This window comes from Phalaenopsis equestris, unplaced genomic scaffold (genome assembly GCF_001263595.1).
Source record: "Phalaenopsis equestris unplaced genomic scaffold, ASM126359v1 Scaffold000372, whole genome shotgun sequence".
NCBI lineage: Eukaryota > Viridiplantae > Streptophyta > Magnoliopsida > Asparagales > Orchidaceae > Phalaenopsis > Phalaenopsis equestris.
This window is the reverse complement of record NW_018164814.1, coordinates 1,400,213-1,400,674: the sequence shown is the minus strand read 5'-3', so window position 1 is coordinate 1,400,674 and position 462 is coordinate 1,400,213. Positions and strand designations below refer to the sequence as shown.

The following is a 462-nucleotide window of genomic DNA, read 5'->3' as shown; positions in this document are numbered from 1 at the left end:
GGGGGTGATAGTGGCGGGGGTGTTGGGGACGATGACGTATTATGTGGTGAGGTCGAAGAGGAGTCGGTCGATAAGGAAGAGGGATAAGTTGTCCAGGAGGAGCACTTCCAGTTCCTGGCATAACTATGACTTCTCTGATTCCGAGGTTGATCCCATTTATGCTATTTAGCCGGCGGCTCAGCTTCGCCTGCGATTTAGGACGGTGAAATAATGCCGTTTTTGCCAATGAATTTTTGGCAGACGCAATGCTACAGAGGGGAAATATTGTTACATACTTAGATTTGCGTGCATAATAATCTTATAAGAAGTTGGTTGAGTTATTAATTCTAATAATCATAAAATCTTTCAATAACCTTCGCGGGTTCTATTAAGATGTTATTCATAAATTATTATGTAGGTATTGCAGGGTTAATAGAGAACACAAACAGAGTTACGTGCGTATTACGACACAAATATTTCCCT

At 41.3% G+C, this 462-nt stretch overlaps 1 protein-coding gene across 1 annotated transcript in view; it reads left to right on the top strand.

The window, feature by feature from the left end:
• LOC110026480 (ankyrin repeat-containing protein ITN1-like) overlaps positions 1-462 on the top strand; it is an 8,041-nt gene extending 7,579 nt beyond the window's left edge. Inside the window, exon 6 of the mRNA XM_020727432.1 lies at positions 1-462. This exon is cut by the window's left edge and continues 5 nt beyond it. Within this exon, the coding sequence (XP_020583091.1) occupies positions 1-169 (169 nt within the window). The 3' untranslated portion in view covers positions 170-462.